General features: G+C 45.1%; 1 protein-coding gene across 1 annotated transcript in view; it reads right to left on the bottom strand.

The window, feature by feature from the left end:
• SMOC2 (SPARC related modular calcium binding 2) overlaps positions 1-18,986 on the bottom strand; it is a 500,318-nt gene that overhangs the window by 311,024 nt on the left and 170,308 nt on the right. Inside the window, exon 4 of the mRNA XM_040429405.1 lies at positions 8,544-8,643. Within this exon, the coding sequence (XP_040285339.1) occupies positions 8,544-8,643 (100 nt within the window). The remainder of the gene's footprint in view (positions 1-8,543; positions 8,644-18,986) is intronic.

Here is an 18,986-nt window from a genome sequence, read left to right on the forward strand (position 1 = left end):
TAAATGTTCAGTTAAAAAAGTTTAAAAAAAGTTTCTATGTTCTGTTCAACAGTTAATAAAGTTATTGCTTTGCGGCCTGGTTTTTTCTTTTTTGTTTTGTTTTTTTTACCTTTCAGGTGGACCAACCGATCGACTAGCTGCAGCACTGATGTGCATTCGGACAGAAGCATTGCGCTGCTGTCAGATTACACGCAAGTCGGTGTATGCGGCGCTGCAAGACGAGATTTCTCCTCTGCAGTAAAAGATACGTTTGCCGAGGCATATGAGCTGAGGAGGTGGCGGTGTTCATATACTTTGGCAAACACTTTGTATATATAAAAAAAAAAATCCCGGCAATGATTTATTCATCCACATCGATTGATGTGAATGGAGAAATCTGGTTTGCCAGGGCATACGAGCTGAAGTGGGTATGGATGTTGGGCGGAGCTCCTATGTCCTGGCAGACGCCTTTCCCCTCCTTTTTCTTTTTTTGGCAGAGATTTTTTCATCCACATTGATCGATGCGAATGAAGAAATCTGTGCCGTTCATTTTTTTCTTTCAGCCCAGAGGCTGAACGGAAAAAAAAAATCTCATTACCCGTATGCTCAATATAAGGAGAATAGCAGAAACTCCTAATGCTGGGCATACATGTAATGATTGCGGAGACCCTCAAATGCCAGGGCAGTACAAACACCCCACAAATAACACCATTTTGGAAAGAAGACACCCCAAGGTATTCGCTGAGGGGCATATTGAGTCCATGAAAGATTGAAATTTTTGTCCCAAGTTAGCGGAAAGGGAGACTTTGTGAGAACAAAATCAAAAAAATCTATTTCCGCTAACTTGTGCCAAAATTTTTTTTTTCAATGAACTCGCCATGCCCCTCATTGAATACCTTGGGGTGTCTTCTTTCCAAAATGGGGTCACATGTGGGGTATTTATACTGCCCTGGCATTTTAGGGGCCCCAAAGCGTGAGAAGAAGTCTGGTATCCAAATGTCTAAAAATGCCCTCCTAAAAGGAATTTGGGCACCTTTGCCCACCTAGGCTGCAAAAAAGTGTCACACATGTGGTATCTCCGTATTCAGCAGAAGTTGGGGAATATGTTTTGGGGTGTCATTTTACATATACCCATGCTGGGTGAGATAAATATCTTGGTCAAATGCCAACTTTGTATAAAAAAAATGGGAAAAGTTGTCTTTTGCCAAGATATTTCTCTCACCCAGCATGGGTATATGTAAAATGACACCCCAAAACACATTCCCCACCTTCTCCTGAGTACGGAGATACCAGATGTGTGACACTTTTTTGCAGCCTAGGTGGGCAAAGGGGCCCACATTCCAAAGAGCACCTTTCGGATTTCACAGGTCATTTACCTACTTACCAGACATTAGGGCCCCTGGAAAATGCCAGGGCAGTATAACTACCCCACAAGTGACCCCATTTTGGAAAGAAGACACCCCAAGGTATTCCGTGAGGGGCATGGCAAGTTCCTAGAATTTTTTATTTTTTGTCACAAGTTAGTGGAAAATGATGATTTTTTTTTTTTTTTTTCATACAAAGTCTCATATTCCACTAACTTGTGACAAAAAATAAAAATTTCCATGAACTCACTATGCCCATCAGCGAATACCTTGGGGTCTCTTCTTTCCAAAATGGGGTCACTTGTGGGGTAGTTATACTGCCCTGGCATTCTAGGGGCCCAAATGTGTGGTAAGGAGTTTGAAATCAAATTCTGTAAAAAATGACCAGTGAAATCCGAAATGTGCTCTTTGGAATATGGGCCCCTTTGCCCACCTAGGCTGCAAAAAAGTGTCACACATCTGGTATCTCCGTACTCAGGAGAAGGTGGGGAATGTGTTTTGTGGTGTCATTTTACATATACCCATGCTGGGTGAGAGAAATATCTTGGCAAAAGACAACTTTTCCCATTTTTTTATACAAAGTTGGCATTTGACCAAGATATTTATCTCACCCAGCATGGGTATATGTAAAAAGACACCCCAAAACACATTCCTCAACTTCTCCTGAGTACGGGGATACCAGATGTGTGACACTTTTTTGCAGCCTAGGTGGGCAAAGGGGCCCACATTCCAAAGAGCACCTTTTGGATTTCATAGGTCATTTTTTACTGAATTTGATTTCAAACTCCTTACCACACATTTGGGCCCCTAGAATGCCAGGGCAGTATAACTACCCCACAAGTGACCCCATTTTGGAAAGAAGAGACCCAAAGGTATTCGCTGATGGGCATAGTGAGTTCATGGAAGTTTTTATTTTTTGTCACAAGTTAGTGGAATATGAGACTTTGTATGAAAAAAAAAAAAAAAAAAAATCATCATTTTCCACTAACTTGTGACAAAAAATAAAAAATTCTAGGAACTTGCCATGCCCCTCACGGAATACCTTGGGGTGTCTTCTTTCCAAAATGGGGTCACTTGTGGGGTAGTTATACTGCCCTGGCATTCTAGGGGCCCAAATGTGTGGTAAGGAGTTTGAAATCAAATTCTGAAAAAAATGACCTGTCAAATCCGAAAGGTGCTCTTTGGAATATGGGCCCCTTTGCCCACCTAGGCTGCAAAAAAGTGTCACACATCTGGTATCTCCGTACTCAGGAGAAGGTGGGGAATGTGTTTTGGGGTGTCATTTTACATATACCCATGCTGGGTGAGAGAAATATCTTGGCAAAAGACAACTTTTCCCATTTTTTTATACAAAGTTGTCATTTGACCAAGATATTTATCTCACCCAGCATGGGTATATGTAAAAAGACACCCCAAAACACATTCCTCAACTTCTCCTGAGTACGGGGATACCAGATGTGTGACACTTTTTTGCAGCCTAGGTGGGCAAAGGGGCCCACATTCCAAAGAGCACCTTTTGGATTTCACTCGTCATTTTTTTCAGAATTTGATTTCAAACTCCTTACCACACATTTGGGCCCCTAGAATGCCAGGGCAGTATAACTACCCCACAAGTGACCCCATTTTGGAAAGAAGAGACCCCAAGGTATTTCGTGATGGGCATAGTGAGTTCATAGAAGTTTTTATTTTTTGTCACAAGTTAGTGGAATATGAGACTTTGTAAGAAAAAAATAAATAAAAAAATCATCATTTTCCGCTAACTTGTGACAAAAAATAAAAAGTTCTATGAACTCACTATGCCCGTCAGCGAATACCTTAGGGTGTGTACTTTCCGAAATGGGGTCATTTGTGGGGTGTTTGTACTGTCTGGCCATTGTAGAACCTCAGGAAACATGACAGGTGCTCAGAAAGTCAGAGCTGCTTCAAAAAGCGGAAATTCACATTTTTGTACCATAGTTTGTAAACGCTATAACTTTTACCCAAACCATTTTTTTTTTACCCAAACATTTTTTTTTTATCAAAGACATGTAGAACTATAAATTTAGAGCAAAATTTCTATATGGATCTCGTTTTTTTTGCAAAATTTTACAACTGAAAGTGAAAAATGTCATTTTTTTGCAAAAAAATCGTTAAATTTCGATTAATAACAAAAAATGTCAGCAGCAATGAAATACCACCAAATGAAAGCTCTATTAGTGAGAAGAAAAGGAGGTAAAATTCATTTGGGTGGTAAGTTGCATGACCGAGCAATAAACGGTGAAAGTAGTGTAGGTCAGAAGTGTAAAAAGTGGCCTGGTATTTCAGGGTGTTTAAGCACTGGGGGCTGAAGTGGTTAAGTAATGTCATAGCCAGACCCTTATTTCTGATATTTGCAGATTCTATACTGACAGGGAATGTCCCACAGGATTGGCGCATGGCAAATGTGGTGCCAATATTCAAAAAGGGTCCAAAAACAGAGCCTGGAAACTATAGGCCGGTAAGTTTAACATCTGTTGTGGGTAAACTGTTTGAAGGTTTTCTGAGAGATGCTATCTTGGAGCATCTTAACAGAAATAAGCAAATAACGCCATATCAGCATGGCTTCGTGAGGGATCGGTGATGTCAAACTAATTTAATCAGTTTCTATGAGGAGGTAAGTTCTAGACTTGACAGCGGCGAATCAATGGATGTCGTGTATCTGGACTTCTCCAAAGCATTTGACACTGTACCACATAAAAGGTTAGTATATAAAATGAGAATGCTCGGACTGGGAGAAAACGTCTGTAAGTGGGTAAGTAACTGGCTCAATGATAGAAAACAGAGGGTGGTTATTAACGGTACATACTCAGATTGGGTCACTGTCATTAGTGGGGTACCTCAGGGGTCAGTATTGGGCCCTATTCTCTTCAATATATTTATTAATGATCTTGTAGAAGGCTTGCATTGTAAAATATCAATTTTCGCAGATGACACTAAACTGTGTAAAGTAAATAACACTGAAGAGGACAGTATACTACTACAGAGGGATCTGGATAGATTGCAGGCTTGGGCAGATAAGTGGCAGATGAGGTTTAACACTGACAAATGTAAAGTTATGCACATGGGAAGGAATAATGCAAGTCACCCGTACATACTAAATGGTAAAACACTCGGTAACACTGACGTGGAAAAGGATCTAGGAATTTTAATAAACAGCAAACTAAGCTGCAAAAACCAGTGTCAGGCAGCTGCTGCCAAGGCCAATAATATAATGGGTTGCATCAAAAGGGGCAGAGATGCCCGTGATGAGAACATATTCCTACTACTTTACAAATCATTATTCAGACCACACATGGAGTACTGTGTACAGTTCTGGGCTCCAGTGAACAAGGCAGACATAGCAGAGCTTTTGCTGGGCGGCAGGTGCCAAAGTTCCTCCCGAGGTGGAGGAAGAGGCCGAGGCAGCAGCAGAAGAGGGAGCAGGAGGGGCCTGATCCCTTTCTTGGTTTTGAAGGTGCTTACTCCACTGCAGCCCGTGTCTCGCATGTAGATGCCTGGTCATGCAGGTTGTGCTAAGGTTCAGAACGTTAATGCCTCGCTTCAGGCTCTGATGGCACAGCGTGCAAACCACTCGGGTCTTGTCGTCAGCACATTGTGTGAAGAAGTGCCATGCCAGGGAACTCCTTGAAGCTGCCTTTGGTGTGCTCGGTCCCTGTTGACGGTGGCCAGTAGCAGGCGAACTGTTTTGGCGACGGCTGCGCTGCTTTTGCACCCTGCTCCCGCTTTTGCTACGCTGTTGGCTCGGTCTCACCACTGCCTCTTCCTCCGAACTCTGAAAGTCAGTGGCACGACCTTCATTCCATGTGGGGTCTAGGACCTCATCGTCCCCTGCATCGTCTTCCACTCAGTCTTCTTCCCTGACCTCCTTTTCAGTCTGCACACTGCAGAAAGACGCAGCAGTTGGCACCTGTATTTCGTCATCATCAGAGACGTGCTGAGGTGGTATTCCCATGTCCTCATCAGGAAACATAAGTGGTTGTGCGTCAGTGCATTCTATGTCTTCCACCCCTGGGGAAGGGCTAGGTGGATGCCCTTGGGAAACCCTGCCTGCAGAGTCTTCAACAGCATAAGAAACTGCTGCATGACTTGAGGCTCAGACAGGTTCCCCGATATGCACGGGGGTGATGTGACAGACTGATGGGCATGGGTTTCAGGCGCCACCTGTACGCTTTCTGCAGAAGACTGGGTGGGAGATAATGTGAACGTGCTGGATCCACTGTCGACCACTTAATTGACGAGCGCCTGTACTTGCTAAGGCCTTACCATCCTTAGAACGGCATTAGGCCCCACCAAATATCGCTGTCGATTCTGGCGGCTACTGGGACCTGAGGTAGTAGGTTCATTAGGACATGTAGCTGTGGCAGAACGGCCATGTCCTCTCCCTGCACCAGAGGCTCCACCAACACCACCACCACGACCACGACGCGTCCCTTATTAGATGTTTGCCTCATAGTTATCGTTCACAAAAGCAAAGTAAAAAGTGGTTAAGTATGTTAAAAATAATTTACCGCCAATATTAACCCTGATGTAGGGTATTGCACTCTATTTGTTTTTTTAAAACTCAATATGACAGCGGTATTTGTGGCCTAAATGTAACACTCACTTATGCATGTCTTATCCTAGATGTGCAGTATATCAGAGGGTTTTTTCACCCCAGTAACCAAAAAGCCGTATTTCTGGCCTAAATGTGACAGTCACTTATGCACGTCTAATCCTAGATGTGCAGTATATCAGTGGCTTTTTTCACTCCAGTAACCAAAAAGCCGTATTTTTGGCCTAAATGTGACAGTCACTTATGCTTGTCTAATCCCAGATGTGCAGTATATTAGAGGGTTTTTTCACCCTAACCAAAAAGCTGTATTTCTGTCCTAAATGTGACAGTGATTTATGCACGTGTAATCCCAGATGTGCAGTATATGAGAGGCTTTTTTCACCCCAGTATGCCAAAGCCGTATTTATGGCGTAAATGTGACAGTGACTTATGCACGTGTAATCCCAGATGTGCAGTATATGAGAGGCTTTTTTCACCCCAGTAACCAAAAAGCTGTATTTCTGTCCTAAATGTGACAGTGACTTATGCACGTGTAATCACAGATGTGCAGCATATTAGAGGCTTTTTTCACCCTAACCAAAAAGCTGTATTTCTATCCTAAATGTGACAGTCACTTATGCTTGTCTAATCCCAGATGTGCAGTATATTAGAGGGTTTTTTCACCCCAGTATGCCAAAGCTGTATTTCTGGACTTGCAGATAGCCTATGCTGGTGCACTATCGTTGCATAAAATGGCTGCCGATCAGGTATTGATATTGATGAAATGAAGAAAAAAAAAGTTTGTTTTCAGCAGTAGTTGGCTCAGGGCAGGCTTAAAAAAATTGTGCACCGCACCCACAAAAAACTTTTTCTGTAGATCGCTGAGTACATAAACCAGTTCTTGATAAGATTGCTCCCTGATCTCTCCCTCACAGCAGCTGCAGCCTCTCCCTACACTAATCCGAGCAAAGTGACAGGCGGCGCTAAGTGACTCCAGCTTAAATAGAGGCTGGGTCACATGCTGCAGTTGGCCAATCACAGCCATGCCAATAGTAGGCATGGCTGTGATGGCCTTTTGGGGCAAGTAGTACGACACTTGTTGATTGGCTGCTTTGCAGCCTTTCAAAAAGCGCCATAAAAATCGGCGAACACCGAACCCGAACTTTTACGAAAATGTTCGGGTCCGGGTGCCGAAAAGCCTAAAGTTCGGTGCGAACCCAAACTTTACAGTTCGGGTTCGCTCAACTCTACCCATGACACATCCATCAGGTGGTACAGGACAGCCAATTAAAATGTTTCAGCACATGGATATACCCCCTACCTCATAAATAAACCTGATCTGGCCGCCATTTTACATTCAGTCTTTAGCCAGTGTAGGGAGAGGGTGCTGTGTGGAGCAGGGACAGACTGTTAGGGACACCAAATGCTAGCTAATAGGGCCACAAACTTCCTTTTAAGGACTGGTATAGGTGTGCTATCAATAGCTGTGACTTACTGAGGGGTGTAATATACTTATAATATACTTTCTAACATAGAAAGTATATTATAGTGCATTTGTATTGTGCAGCAGTTGCGTGCGGTTCCGCTGTGATACTGCAGCTACACTGCAGTGCCCAACGCTATTGGAACAAATAATTTCTACTGGTGTGATATACCAGTTGCCCCCCAAAAAAACTGATTGAAGCAGGGGTGTGATATATCAATCATATACTTTCTATATAGTGCATTTAGGTAGTGCAGCATTTGTTTGCGGTTTAGCTGTGTTACCTCAGCTATAGATAGTGCCAAACGCTAATGGAACAAATAATTTCCACTGGTGTGATATACCAGTTGCCCCCCCAAAAAACTGCTTGAAGCAGGGGTGTGATATATCAATCATATACTTTCTATATAGTGCATTTGGGTAGTGCAGCATTTGTTTGCGGTACCTCAGCTACAGATAGTGACAGACGACATTGTAACAACGTACTCCCGTGGCCTAAAATAAAAAATTTCTAGGCTCCAACAGGATACATTTCTGAAAAATGTCCCTTGATTAAGATATATATTTTTTGTTGGAATTTTTGTCATTGATATGTCACTGTTCATGTTGTGGGACTATTTGTACACTTCTACTAAGTATTTGGTGGCTGCAAATATGAGCTGAAGGTTTTTCAGGATCACCTGCCATTAAAGTGAATGGGGCCCGCCGTGAACTTGCGGTTTGTGAACATTTGATCGTGTTCGCGAACCGTCCCATGGGATAGGCATAATAAGGCCATCCTTCATATAAGATAGGGCTAGGGGCTAGTCATAGTATTCAGTATATTGGACAGGCTAGATGGGCCAAATGGTTCTTATCTCCCGACATATTCTATGTTTCTATGTCCCGGACGATGTTCGTCCATCACTAATCTCTACTGCTAATTCTTGAGATAGGTTGATATCTATATAAGTTAATTGCAGCTAACTGTATACATTTCTCATATTCTTTCTTTCATGGCTTGTTCCTACTAGTTTTAGTTTAGTCCTTAAACTAATCAGGTTACAATTCCTGCTAAGCACAGCAATGGAGTGTATATTTGTTCAAACAGTGATTTTAATAACCACAGATTTTCCTTTCCTGACCAGCTCTCCCTATTGACATGACATAAACAGATGCATTTTCTCACCTGGACACCGAGGAGTTTTGTGTACAACTGCAGTCCCACTGAGTGGCCGACCATTTGGAGATACACACCAACAGTATCCTGTGTAACTGTGACACTGTACCTGTAAACATACCAAATGATTATGTTATTATATTTCACAACTAAAAAATAATACCATGACTGTTGTAAACAAAAACTCATAAGAAACACTGTGATTGAGCAATTAAAAAAGTTAGCATTTTTTTTTAAGCTCATATCTTAAAATCCTATGTCACACAAGTTTTTTGAAAGAACTTACAGTATTTTAACCTCTTCAGGACACAGCCTAGTTTGGTACCACATTTCACAAGTCATAACTGCATTTCAAAAGCAATAACTTTTTCAATGTTTCATTGATATAGCTTGTTCTAAATGGAACAAGTTATCGTTTTTAATGGCACCATTTTGGGTATATCAGGTGAATTGTATAACAAAAAAAATAATAATTGGGGGTAAAAAGTAGGAAAAATCAGCACCGTTCTGCCATTGTTTTTAGGGTTTTGTTTTTATGGTGTTCAACGCAGCCAATAAACGTGCAGGTAGGTTCTGCCATTCACTGTAATAACATAGCCATGTTGGCTACTGGCATTACAGTGATTGGCTGGCAGGAACGCGCCATCGGGTGCTATATAGAACCCGATGACATGTGTTTGGCTCAGTCTTAGTCAGGGATTGCTGGAGAGCAGAAGGGAGAGGTAGTGTAGGGAGTGAAATAGGAATATTTTAGTTTTTATACTTGTTAAAGACCCAAAAGTCCTTTTAAGGACTATTGTGTGGCAGCAATATATATTTTTAGTGCAACATGCACTAAATTGCTAAAACTTGTAAGAGACCCAAAAGTCCTTTAACGACTATAGTTGTATCTGGCAGCAATATATATATTTAGCCAGGGCCGGACTGGCCTGCCGGGATACCGGGAAATTTCCCGATAGGCCAGCAGGCCTGAGTGCCGCAAGGCCGCGGGCCTGGTGACAAGTGGGGGGGCGGGCGCTGCCGGCGGCAGGGCAGAGCAGGAGATGAGCGCTTCCATTGTGGAAGCGCTCATCTCCATAGTCATCTGTATTGCCGTCCTCAGGACGGCGATACAGATGCCTGTGCTGCGGCAGGGGAGGGAGAGGTGTGTCTCCTCCCGTTCCTCTGATAGGCTGCCGGCCTAGTGCTGGCAGCCTATCAGAGGCCGGTACAGGCGGCGCGATGACGTCATCGCGCCGCCTGAGCCGTATAGCGAGGGACACAGGCCGGAAGAGGCCTGCATCGCATCGCATCACTGGAGGTAAGTATAAGTGTTTTCTTTTTTTTTATATATAGGTACAATACTGGGCTGGCACATGATAAGGGGGACTACTGGGCTGGCACATGATAAGATGGGACTACTGGGCTGGCACATGATAAGGGGGGACTACTGGGCTGGCACATGATAAGGGGGGACTACTGGGCTGGCACATGATAAGGGGGGGGACTACTGGGCTGGCACATGATAAGGGGGGCTACTGACACATAAGGGGGCTACTGGCACATGATAAGGGGGACTACTGGCACATGATAAGGGGGACTACTGGCACATAAGGGGGGCTACTGGCACATAAGGGGCGGCTACTGGCACATAATAAGTGGGGCTACTGGCACATAATAAGGTGGGGCTACTGGCACATAATAAGGGGGGCTACTGGCACATTATAAGGGGGGGCTACTGGCACATGATAGGGGGGCCACTCTGGCTACTGGCACATGATATGGGGGGGCTCTGGCTACTGGCACATGATATGGGGGGGCTCTGGCTACTGGCACATGATGGTGAGGGGGCTCTTATTAGTGGCACATGATTGGGGGCATCTATGGGGGCACATCTTACTGGCAGATTATTGGGGGGCACTATAGGGGCATCTACTGAGGCTAAAAAGAAGGGGTATTTTATATGGGGGCTATGTATAGGGGCATTTTATACTGGGACACATTATGGTGGGTACTATGGGAACGGGGGGGAGCACTATGGGGGTCATCTATGAGGGCACTGAGAAGGTGTATATTATATTGGCACATTATGGGAACATTAGCTCAACTCGGGGCATTACAAAGGGGTATGTTTTGCACATTATAAGGAGAATTATTACTAGTGGGGGGGCATTATGGTGGGTTTTATTACTCCCCCATGGTATGACCCCCTAGTAGCAGCACCAGCCTCTCCCTGCTCTGCTATCCCTCTGCCCCTTCTCCAAATCCTTATTATGAAATCTCTCTCATTAGGATAAAACACAACATCAGCTCCGCCGAGCCCCCGGCCAAGTGTTGAAGTGGTGTCCGAGATCCCCAAGGGCCAAGCCAAGTAACTGTAAGTTTTTATGGGGGTTCTACAAAAGAGCCATTCGTGGGGCAAAGTTCATATTCGTGTTTACACACGTGTTTTAAAATGAATGCTTTCTCCTATTATAAACAAGTAAATAATGACGCAATGCTGTGGGGCTGGTGTGCAACTTTTTCCAGGGCTGGTTTTTATCCCCAGTCCGGCCCTGTATTTAGCGCAACCTGCGCTTAATAGCTTGCAATTGATTGGCCGCTGCAGACAGCGACATTATCTGCGCTACATCTCCTGTCTAACGTGTGAGCAGCCTAAAAATATCTGTGACATCCAGTGTACTTCCCGTAGACTGTGTCCGCTGCGGACAGTTACATTACCTGCGCTACATCTCCTGTATAACGTTTGCGTATCCGAAATATCAGTGACATTCAGTCTAATTATTTTGCTGCTGGTGGCAGTGACATTACCTGCGCTACATCTCCAGTATAACGTTAGCGCATACGAAAGATCAGTGACATTCAGTCTAATTTTTTTCGCCGCTCGTGACAGCGACATTATCTGCGCTACATCTCCTGTTTAACGTGTGTGCAGCCTAAAAATATCTGTGACATCCAGTGTACTTTTTATGTAGACTGTGTCCACTGCGGACAGTTACATTCCCTGCGCTACATCTCCTGCATAACGTTTGCGTATCTAAAATATCTGTGACAGTCAAATTTTTATGCTGCTGGTGGCAGCGACATTACCTGCGCTAAATATCCTGTATAACGTTTGCCCATCCTAAATATCAGTGACATTAATTCACTGTAATTTTTTATTAGCCGGTGGTGACAGCGACATTATTGCGCTATACCTACTGTATAAAGTTTGTGCATCCTAAATATCAGTGACATTCATTCAGTGTAATTTTTTATTAGGCGGTGGTGACAGCGACATTACTTGCGCTATACCTCCTGTTTAACGTGTGTGCATCCTAAAAATATCTGTGACATTCTGTGTACTTTATTTGCGCATACACTTACAAAACCTGCTCTACTGTACGTGTGACATGCTTGCAAGCATATATACCATTTAATATGCGTAAGGCGAGCAGTAAGTGACAGAAAAGTGGCCGCAGGCAGAGGCCGTGGCCCTGGGAGCGGTGAAACTATGCCTGCTGCCAGAGCACAAGAAACACACTCATCCATGATGCCTAGTCTCATGTCCCAGTTTGCAGGGTGGAGCAGGACACCACTCTCGAAGTCACACCAGTGCGACCAGGTGGTCGGTTGGATTGAAGCAGAAAATGCTTCCAATCGGTTAGGCATCACCCTGTCTTCCACAAAGTCCAGTCTCAGTAGCAATGAGTCTGATCAACAGAATCTTCACCCTGATACTCCTTCCACCCACCATGGAGAGTCTTGGCAAACAAGTGATCCCACACTCAGATATGCCAAGGAACTGTTTTTATCGCCATTCCTTAATTTGGGCCTCTCGCCAAGCCCGCTTGAAGAGGGACATGAGGAGATCTTGTGCCCTGATTCCAAAACTCTGGAGCATTCACAGTCAGAAGAAGATGACGGTGGGGAACGCCAATTAGTGTTTCACGAGGTGGAAGATGATGATGACACACAGTTGCCAATAAGTCAACTGCAATTAGTGTCTCAAGAGGTTCATGATGAGGATGAGACATAGTTGTCAATAACTGAGGTTGTTTTAGGTCAACAAGTCAGGAGGATGACGAGAGTGAGGAAGTGGAAGAGGAGGTGCTGGACGATGTAGTCACTGACACAACCTGGGAAGCTGGCAAGCCGAGTGAGGACAGCAGTACAGAGGGGGAGGGATCCGCAGCACCGCAACAGGCTGGAAGAGGCAGTGGGGTGGCAAAAGGAAAAAGGCGGGCCACACCAAACAGGCCTACAACTGCTCCTCGGAGCATCCCCTTGCGCCAATCTCCCTTGCCAAGGGGTAGGTGTTTCACAGTCTGGTGCTTTTTTAAGGAAATTGTGGACAATAAAAGAATTGTCATTTGCAACCTGTGCCGTGCCAAAATGAGCAGGGGCGTGAACACTAGCAACCTCACCACCACCAGCATGATCCGCCACATGGCATCAAATCACCCTAATAGGTGGGCCGAAAACCTTGGTCCACAACCAGTGTCTGCGGGTCACACCACTGCCTCCTCTTCCCCTGTGATATGTGCTGGCCAATTCCCTGTCTAAGACGCAGGCCCGGATGCCTCCTGCCATGCACCTGGACCTTCGCAAGCACCATCAGCTAGCACATCCACTTCTGTGTCCCAGCGTACAGATGTCTATACCCTAGGCCTTTGAATAAAAGCGCAAATACCCAGCCAGCCACCCACAGACCATAGCACTAAATGCACACCTTTCCAAATTGCTGGCCCTGGAAATGTTGCCATTTAGGCTTGTGGACAATGAAGCTTTCCGCAGCCTGATGGCGGCGGCTGTCCCACGGTATTCTGTCACCAGCCGCCAATATTTTTCACAGTGTGCAGTCCCAGCCTTACACCAGCATGCGTCCCGTAACATCACCCGTGCCCCGACCAACGCAGTTATTGGGAAGGTCCATTTAACGACTGACACATGGACAAGTGATTTTGGCCAGGGACGCTACATTTCCCTGAGGGCACACTGGGTGAATGTTGTGTAGGCCAGGAGCGAGTCGTACCCTGGGATGGCACAGGTGCTACCGATGCCAAGGATTGCAGGCCCTACTTCCATCAGGGTTTCTGCCACCACCTACGTTAGTGGCTGCAACCCCCCTTCTCCTCCTCCGCCGCCTCCTCCTCCACTTCCACCTCTAAATTATCATCTTGCAGCAACAGTCAGCCATCAATTAGTAGCTGGAAGCAGTGTAGCACTGCAGTGGGGTAGTGGCAACAGGCCGAGCTTAAACTGATCTGCTTAGGTGAAAAACAGCACACCACCGCAGAGCTGTGGCAGGGGATAAGGGACCAGACTGAGCTGTGGGTCTCGCTACTCAACCTACAACCAGGCATGGTTGTGTCTGATAATGGCCGTAACTTAGTGGCAGCTTTGGAGCTTGGCAAGCTCACACACCTAGCATGCCTAGCCCACGTGTTTAACCTAGTGGTTCAGCGGTTTCTCAAAGCCTACCCCAATTTGCCTGCGCTACTAATAAAGGTGCGCTGCGTGTGTGCCCATTTGCGCAAGTCATCGACAGCTTCCGCCGGTCTGGAAACGCTGCAGTTCCACATGTTGGCCAGGCTTTGTGAGCAGCAGAGGGCAGTAGTCGAATACCAGCTGCAACATGGTTGTTGCCCTTCCAGTAAGCTTCTGCTCTTCACAAGCTTTGAGGAACCAACACAGATGTTGAGTGGCGATAATGCTATTATCAGCGTAACCATCCCACTTCTGTGTCTACTCAAATGCTCGCTGCTCACAATTAAGGTGGACGCTTTGCATGTGGAAGAGGTGGAAATGGGGGAAGAAAGTACACAGGGTGATAGCCAGACCACCCTCAGTTCGTCTTCTCAGCGCAAATTGGATGATGATGATGATGATGATGATGATGATGATGAGGAGGAGGAGCAGGAGATCGTTGCCTCCGCTACAGAGGGCAGTACCCATGGAAATTTTATTCCATCTGTTCAGCGTGGATGGGTAGAAGAGGAGGAAGAGTATGAGGAGATTGAGAGTCATCCTCCTGATGAGGACAGCGAAGTCTTGTCTGTTGGGACTCTGGCACACCTGGCTGACTTTGTGTTAGGCTGCCATTCCCGTGACCCTCGCGGTGTACACATTTTGGCCAACATCGATTACTTGTTGTTCACCCTTCTCGACCCCCGTTACAAAGAGAACTTTTCATCTTTCATTCCTGTGGTGGAGATTGCGAGCAAAATGGTACAATACCAGAAGGTCCTTGTGGAAAAATTTTGGAAGATAGTGAAGGAGTACGTAGCAGACCGTGTCCTCAGTGATCCCTGTAAGCCTTACAACTATTGGGTGTCCAAGCTGGACACGTGGCATGAACTGGTGCTCTACGCCTTGGAGGTGCTGGCCTGCCCTGCCGCCAGCATTATGTCAGAGCGTGTATTTACTGCTGCTGGGAGCATAATAACTGGTAAGCGCATCCGACTGTCAACTGAAAATGCTGACCGGTTGACTCTTAGAAAAATTAACAAGGCCTGGATTGCCCCTGACTTCTCTACTCCACCAAATGAAAGCGTCTAAACATAAAGGCACTCTAAATGTAGCTTTTATGGTGCATGGAATACACTGTATTTCCATGCACCCCTTCCACCACTAAAAAGGGTAAATGGTTCAATCTCCCTTTTCTTGTCCTCCTCCTCCATCATATCAACATGCTTATTAGGCTGCCCTCGCTCCTAATGTTATAGAGGGTCGGCAGTGGGCCCTCATCCATTTTTAGATGGTCAGCTCTGCAGCAGGCCCTCGCCCACAATTTTTTTTAGCTGGTCAGCTCAGCAGCAGGCCCTCACCCACAACATTTTTTAGATGGTCAGCTCGGCAGCAGGCCCTCGGCCACAAAATTGTTTTAGATTGTCAGCTCGGCAGCAGGCCCTTACCCACAACATTTTTTAGATGGTCAGCTCAGCAGCAGGCCCTCGCCCATAATGTTTTAGATGGTCAGCTCGGCAGCAGGCCCTCACCCACAAAATTTTTTAGATGGTCAGCTCGGCAGCAGGCTCTCACCTACAAATTTTTTTAGATGGTCAGCCTAGCAGCAGGACCTTACCCACAAAATTTTTTAGATGGTCAGCTCAGGAGCAGGCCCTCACCCCTGGCCCTGTTTTAGAGAGTCACCAGCAGGCCATCAATCATAATTTTGCAAGGATGTGTATGATGCCCTCCTTTATGTGTAATAATGGGTGTATTGGAGTGCCGATTCCTTGTAATTTTTGGCAGCCCTTTCACTTAGTTCATAGAGTGTAGGAGTCCCACTACCTGAGCAATTGTACCACAATGTGAATGAGGCCCTCCTTTATGTGATATACAGGTTGTATCGGAGTGCCTCTTGCTTGTAATTTTTGGCAGCACTTGCACTTTATATACAAGTAAATATACAGGAAAGAATGTTTCAGTCTGTAAAAGTGGCGTACTACTCGAACAACATCGTTCCCAGAGGCGACCTGGAAGTCCAAGATGCAGCCAGACATCCTTCACATGCTGTTTCTGAACCATTTCAGTGTTGTTTCCATCAATTTCTGGCCTTTTCCTATAAACCAGACACCCTCCCCTCTTCAGAGCAGGGGGTGCCTGGTTTAATGCTTGGGTTCTCCCATTGACTTCCATTGTGCTTGGGTGCTCAGTAGAGCACCCGAGCAACCTGAGGTGTTCTACTCGAGCACCAGAGCACTTTGGTGCTTAACCAACACTAGAGATAAGGTAACCAAAAAAATACAAAAACAAAAAAAAACACAATTCTGCCATTGTGATTTACTTTTTTATAACTTTCACTTTTTGAGTTAAATAAAAGGATACTTTAATATTTCTGGTCGCTGTGGATGAAGCAGCAGGACAACAACCTCAAACATACAGTCAATGTCAGGGCTGTATTTAATAATGTAATTAAGGGCTGTATTACCAACAGATTATCTGACAGATTTTCTGACCAGTCAGATTGCCGATTACACACACACACACATCTTTGGGCTGTATTTAATAATGTAATTAAGGGCTGTATTACCAACAGATTATCTGACAGATTTTCTGACCAGTCAGATTGCTGATTACACACACACACACATCTTTGGTTTTACACACCAACTATTGGCCTGATTGGACAGAAATTAGTCAGATAATCTTTGGCAAAAAGTCAGAACTATCTTTGGCAAAAAGAAGAAAAAGAACCCTGGAAGTCATGATATGACCCATACACATACAACATTATTGAGTTTGTCTGGGTTTACATGAAGAAACAGAAGGATTTGAGCAGCCACAAAAGATATGTGGTTAGTTCTTAAAGATGTTTGGGACAAACCTGCCGAGTTCCTTCAAAAAGTTTGTGTATGCCAAATATTGATTTTATTTAGATTTATTTTTTGTTCATTCACTTTGCATTTTGTTAACTGAACAACAAACATAAACATATAGCACAGACAGACAACAGACAGAAATTAATTTATATAAAAGAGATACCATATTTTTCGCCCCTGCGTCTTATGGGGCGAATACTAATCAAGTGCTTCCATTATGGAAGCGCTGAATAGTACTGGTGGACCGGGAAGCGGTGAAAGCGCTATACTCACCTCTTCCTGGTCCTCGGTGCTCTGCTGTGAAGGCTGCACACATGTGAGGGCGCATTGTGACCTTACACTGTGCACGCCACACACAGCAGACTGAACAGGAGGATTACCGAGCGCTGGCGGTGAGGAGCGGCGGCGTCCAGAGCAGGAAAGGTACCGGTAAGTGTTTTTTTTTATTTATTTCAGGGATGGAGGCATATGGGGGCTGAAGAAAGGCTTATGGGGGCTGAAGAGAAGCATATGGGGGCTAATGAGAGGCATGGGGCTCTTATCTGAGGTCTTATTGGGGGTCATTCACATTGGGGTCTGAGCTGAGGTCTGATTGGGGGTCTGATCTGAGTTCTTTTTGGGGTCTTATTAACATTGGGGGTCTGATTGGTGGACTGACCTGAGGTGTAATGAAAAAATAATAATTCTTATTGTCCCCCTCTAAAATCTAGGTGCGTTTTATGGGCCAGAGAGTCTTATATGCCGAAAAATATGGTATCTATGTTTTTTTGTTTTTGTTTTTTTATATTTGTTTTCTTCTTAAGATTTTTAAAAATGTAGACTTTTTTTCCAATTTTTTTGGTCTTCTTTGGAGACTTGAACCTACGATCTTTTGACTGCTTGTACTATACACTGTAGTGCTTCTATTCTGTATTACAGTGCATAGTCACTCTAACAGGTACTCTGTTATATCCTGCCAGGATATGTCAGCCCTGGGGGCCTTTAGAAGTTTTTTGGCTGCCATGCAAACTACTTGGTACCCTGTGATTATATGTCACCGCCAGATCTCTGAGAAGTTCTGATAGACGTTCTTCAGTACCTACTGCATGATGTTCTTTTGTTTTGCTTTCACTTTGACATCTCTTCTCCCTCTCCCAGCTGTCATCTATTAGCAGTGATTGCCTCCCTATATATCTCCTCCCATACTGCTTCACTTTGCGATTTATACTACTTCCTGGATTGGTTTCACTGCTTGAAGTTGCTACTGCTGGCTCCTCAAGATAAGTCTATTTCTGTATTTGTGTCTTCCTGTTGGCTTTATTCTAGATGACCCTGACTCCCTCCGTATTGAGTGCAGGGAGCCGGTGGTCGTGTCCCCTCACGTCTTAAGCATGGATCCAATTTTAGCCTTGACGGACCGCATGCGTGGTCTTTCACTGGAGGTCGCAGAGCTCCGTAAAACTGTATCTCAGTTTCAGGTGACCGGTTCTGCTTGCGTTCATGGAGTTTGTTCTGAGCCTAAGATCTCGCTTCCAGATACCTTCTCTGGGGGTAGTGAGAATTTTGTTTGTTTTAGAGAGGCTTGCAAACTCCATTTTCGCCTACTTCCCCATTCCTCTGGTGATGAGGAGCAGAGGGTGGGGATCATCATCTCACTGCTCAGGGATAACACTCAGTCTTGGGCCTTTTCGCTGCCGGTGGGGGCACGGCCCCTCTGATCAGTGGATGAATTTTTTGTAGCCCTGGGTCAGATATATGATGATCCGGATCGTGTTGCTCTGGCTGAATGTAAACTGCGTCTTTTATGCCAGGGAAAACAATCTGCAGAGTTATACTGTTCAGAATTTCGGAGATGGGCAGCTGATACTGGTTGGAATGATGCTGCATTCCGAAGTCAATTTTGCCATGGTCTTTCAGAGGGATTGAAGGATGCATTTGCCTTTCATGAGAGACCTACCTCCTTGGAGTCCGCCATGTCTCGGGCTGTTAGTATTGACAGGCGTCTTAGAGAGAGAGGAGAGATCACTCCTTCCTGTCATACTCACTCCAAGGACAGTGGGGTGGTCTCATTCAGTGCGCAGGGGTCTCAGTCTCTCTCAATCCCCTTTGAGCAGGAGGCCATGCAGCTGGGTTTGATTGCCTCTAACAACAGAGGATTCAGCTCTCAGAGGAGGGTTTGTTTCTGTTG

This window comes from Bufo bufo, chromosome 4 (assembly GCF_905171765.1).
Source record: "Bufo bufo chromosome 4, aBufBuf1.1, whole genome shotgun sequence".
Lineage (NCBI taxonomy): Eukaryota > Metazoa > Chordata > Amphibia > Anura > Bufonidae > Bufo > Bufo bufo.